Source organism: Wasmannia auropunctata, unplaced genomic scaffold (genome assembly GCF_000956235.1).
Source record: "Wasmannia auropunctata unplaced genomic scaffold, wasmannia.A_1.0 LD316499.1, whole genome shotgun sequence".
Lineage (NCBI taxonomy): Eukaryota > Metazoa > Arthropoda > Insecta > Hymenoptera > Formicidae > Wasmannia > Wasmannia auropunctata.
In genome coordinates this window covers 28,470-32,767 of record NW_012046391.1, presented here as the reverse complement: position 1 = coordinate 32,767, position 4,298 = coordinate 28,470, and the positions used below count along the sequence as shown (strand labels likewise).

Below are 4,298 nucleotides of genomic sequence, written 5' to 3'. Positions count from 1 at the left end.
AAACGTCTGGATCCGATCTAAATATAATTGTTTTTTGGCTACCAATAACTTGCCTTTGGCTCATTTGCCCTTGATTGTCTATTGTTTTAATTTAATTTATTGAGCCTAAATCGTGAATTTTTCTTTTTATGTTTTTTTGTAATCATCGTAATAAATTCTGTTTGTGCCGAAAATCGTCTCTCAATCTGTTGATCCAACCACCCGCTCTCGCTCCCATCGCGACGTAACAATGAGAGAGAATTTAAAAAGGAACAAAATATTTGTAAATATAATTTTTTTTCTAGTAATGTGTAATGTTTACTTTTATTTGTAATGAGTTTGTGTCTTTACATGACATTCTGTAGTTAAATATAATTTTTAATTATAAAAAAAAGTATGGAATGATATTCAAATCAATTTTTTTTATTCAAATAAAATATAATTCATGCATATGAATATATATTGTCAAAATTTGAATCTCTAATGAATAAATCACGCTTGCATAATCACAAATACTGCATAGCAGTATAGTTTTTATAAATACTAAAAATAGCAAAACGCATATTATCGTTATTTTTGTTTGTTTATATTGTTTTATTTAAAAAAATAAAACCACAAAATTATTAAAGTTAAACAATATATTATCTAACAATTTATTTAATAGATACACCGATTTGTGGAAACTGGAATGGGTCTATCTTTTGTGGTACCTCCTCCTTTTAACATTTCTAATTCGTACGCTGATTCAAATTGCCTGATGCCTCTTATATTTATCCTATCCATTGGATCAGACCCTATGGCTACATTAACTAAATTTGTGGAAAGCATGAATTATCTTGATCGTTTTGAATCGATCTCCTTAGGTCAGGGTCAAGGTCCTATTGCACAAAAAATGATTGAACGGGCTCAAGCTGATGGATCCTGGGTCTGTTTGCAAAACTGTCATTTAGCGATTTCTTGGATGCCTAATTTAGAAAAAATTTGTGAAAATCTCGATCATACAAATACTATGTCCAACTTTCGTCTGTGGTTGACTAGCTATCCATCAAATCAATTTCCTGTTAGTGTATTGCAAAATAGTGTTAAAATGACGAAAGAACCACCAATAGGTTTGCAGAATAACATTATGAGGTAACTGCTTTGAGTTTCGCGTTTATAAAAATTACAATAGTATATTTATTGCAATGAACCATACAGTTTTCTCAAATTACCATAAATTACAGAAAAGTATTTATGATAATTTGAGAAAATTGTAAAATTTTTACTTTATTTAAATAACTAATAAGGAAATTACGCGAAGTGTCAAATTCTGATTATAACGAAATTTTTTTGAAACAATTTTTTAATCTATAATACAATTATCTACTTCTACTAAATAAAAAGTCATTGTGGCGTTAATTATAAATAATATATATTTTTGCTACTTATTGTTAGATCTTATTTAGCTGAAGGCATGAAGGAAGTGGAATTTCTAGAAAAAGACCCGACTAAAAAAAGGACATACTCCAGATTAGTATATGCTCTATGCTTTTTCCATGCAGTAATTCAAGAACGACGAAACTACGGTCCCCAAGGCTGGAATATTAGATATGGTTAGTAATTCGGTAATGTGGATTAATAGAAAGTTGATATATTATTGTAAGACTAATTTTGCATTTCCTCACACAAATTGTTTTCCTAGATTTCAACGAATCTGATTTGCAAATATCTATTCAACAGTTTGAATTGTTTGTCCAAAATTACGAACAAATACCATTTGATGCTATCACATATCTTATTGGCGAATGCAACTATGGAGGTAGAGTAACAGATGAAAGAGATAGAAGATGTCTTATTACTATTCTGAAGGACTTTTTCAACCCAGATATAATCACAAATCTGAACTACTCATTTGTGGATATTGGCCCAGAATACACAATACCAAAAAAGTACTGTATAAAGTGTTTTACAATATGTAATCTTAATTTTAATTCTTTGTGAACTGACGACTCCGACTGAATATTATTTTGAAAATTACTAGATTTTTATAACTCGACAATTTAGTAATGCATTATTTGAACTTCAGATCAAAAATAAAAAATTCAGGATACTGGATTCAATATAAAGAACAAAATTTCAAAAAAATAATTTAATTATCATTAATCATTAATTATCTGCACTTGATTTTAATTAACTCTCTGTTTGGAGTTATACATGTCGTTATATATATTGAGGGGCAAAAGTTCCGGAACGGATAACTATTTTAGAAAGCAGAGAATGGAAAGTTACTTTTTAAAAGTAACTGTAGTTATCGTTATTCGTTACCGAGTTAAAAAAGTAACTAGTTATCGTTAATAGTTACTGATTTTTAAAAATAATTTGTTATTATTATCGTTCCTTAAAAAGTAACGATTCGTTACTTTTCCGTTACTTTTTTAATGCTGAAACAAGATCAGTCTTAATAATTTAAGATGCAATTTTTTGTTTTAATATTACTAAAAGCAATATAACAATGATACTAAACCGATATACAAAAATACAACTAAAAAAAGGAAAACGTTTTCGATATGAGTTAAGCGCTTCTAGCTTCGTGCTTAATATTTCAAAGTGAATTTATTGGACATGTATGAAACATATCCAATTCTACAAAATACACGCCAATTAAATTTTCGATCTTGAAACACAATTTAGCTGGTATTTTTCACAATAAATTTTTCAAAGTATTATAAGGTACTTATAACGTAAATATCTTATTATGGAGACGCTTGAGCGTAATCCTGCGATATGAGTGAAAAGCGAGTTGCTCCGGCTCAACGCTGCGTGTCTTCTCGATTAGTATTTTTAATGTCGCAGTTCACTTCGTGATTTCGCAGAGATTGATACGCAATTCCTCCACGCGTGTTCTTGGAGAATATGAATTTTCGACGCAGTGATGGTTCTTATTAATAGAATTTTACACTCCGTGTAGAGATTCAATAGCTAATTTATTCGTATTATTTACAAGCGATTTTATGTGTGTTTTATGTACAAGTGTGTTTTATATATTTAAAATGTGTGTGTAGGTGTATATGTGTGTATATGTTTGAATTTGTTTTATTGGCCCTGAAAAGGGCCAATGGTATTTTGAGAAAATCTATTAGCTGGTGATATTTATTTGAGGTTAGACAAACCTTGAAAAGCGCGGTTAAGATCAACATAAAAATTTTAAATAAAAATCCCTATTTTTCGGTACACAATTCTTGTAGCTGACAAGAGCTTTTCAAAACACGATGATAAAGTTTTTTCATTACGTACTTTTTGAATTATAAGATTTGAAAGTTACAACCTGTAACTTTGCGTTCTGTAATCATGCTTTTGACACTTACAACATTCACGGAATCATTTTATCCTTGTTGTTTATCAAATGTTGAACAAGAATAAATCATACTCACAGCGTATAAGTGTTAAAATGGAACGCAGCCACAATATCGCTGATATTAGCATTATCCAAGGTGTATCACATGAAGATTATCTAGTCAAATTCACACTTTGTACATGAATGTGTGTGGATATATCACAGCAAAAATAAGGAGTTAACCTCAGAGTTTGTTGTTCCCGTAACATTTTTTTATTCCAAATGTCAGCGGTATTATAATTTTCAAATCTTATAACTCAAAAGGTACTTGATGAAAAATAACTTTATCATAGTGTTTTGAAAAGTTCTTGACGTCAGCTACAAGAATGTGCAATAAAAAAATAAGGGTTTCCATTTAAGATTTATATGTTAACTTTGATCACGCTTCTCAAGGTTATCCAAAGGTCAAACAAAAATGACCAACTAATAGATTTTTTAGCTTTACAACTTTTGTTTGAAACATTAAACCAATACTTTCCAAAATAATTAGCCGTTCCGGAACTTTTATCCCTCACTTTATATATACAGGGTGTCTCATTTTATATTTAACAGTCAAATATTTGGAAATGCGAGGTTTGAGAAAAAATGTTTCAGATAAAAGTTGTAGGGTTTCGAGGGGGACATAAGATGATAACATTGGTTTGACCCTGAGTGGCGTTGTCAAGGTCAGGACAAGGTCGCTTTGAATTTTTTAAATGAAACTCCCCATTTTTCGTTGCTTATTTTTGTAGCTTATTTTGAGAGCTTTCCAAAACATATAGGTAAAATGTTTTTTGGTTAAATAAATCTCGAGTTATAAAGAAAGTTACAGTACCACCGGCATTAGCATTATCTAAGGTATCCGAACAATGGCTGAAACCTTTTGAATGTTGTTCAGGATCATGAGCTTGACAATATATGTCAAGGCCATGATCATTGGAGATTGTTTCTCTTATTTTCATTTTTG

The 4,298-nt window shown here is 30.1% G+C and overlaps 1 protein-coding gene across 1 annotated transcript in view; it reads left to right on the top strand.

Moving 5' to 3' along the window:
* Positions 1-4,298, top strand: part of LOC105460742 (dynein heavy chain 12, axonemal-like) — a 23,558-nt gene that overhangs the window by 4,490 nt on the left and 14,770 nt on the right. Inside the window, exons 3-5 of the mRNA XM_011707241.1 lie at positions 644-1,110; positions 1,414-1,571; positions 1,661-1,907. Of these exons, the coding sequence (XP_011705543.1) occupies positions 644-1,110; positions 1,414-1,571; positions 1,661-1,907 (872 nt within the window). The remainder of the gene's footprint in view (positions 1-643; positions 1,111-1,413; positions 1,572-1,660; positions 1,908-4,298) is intronic.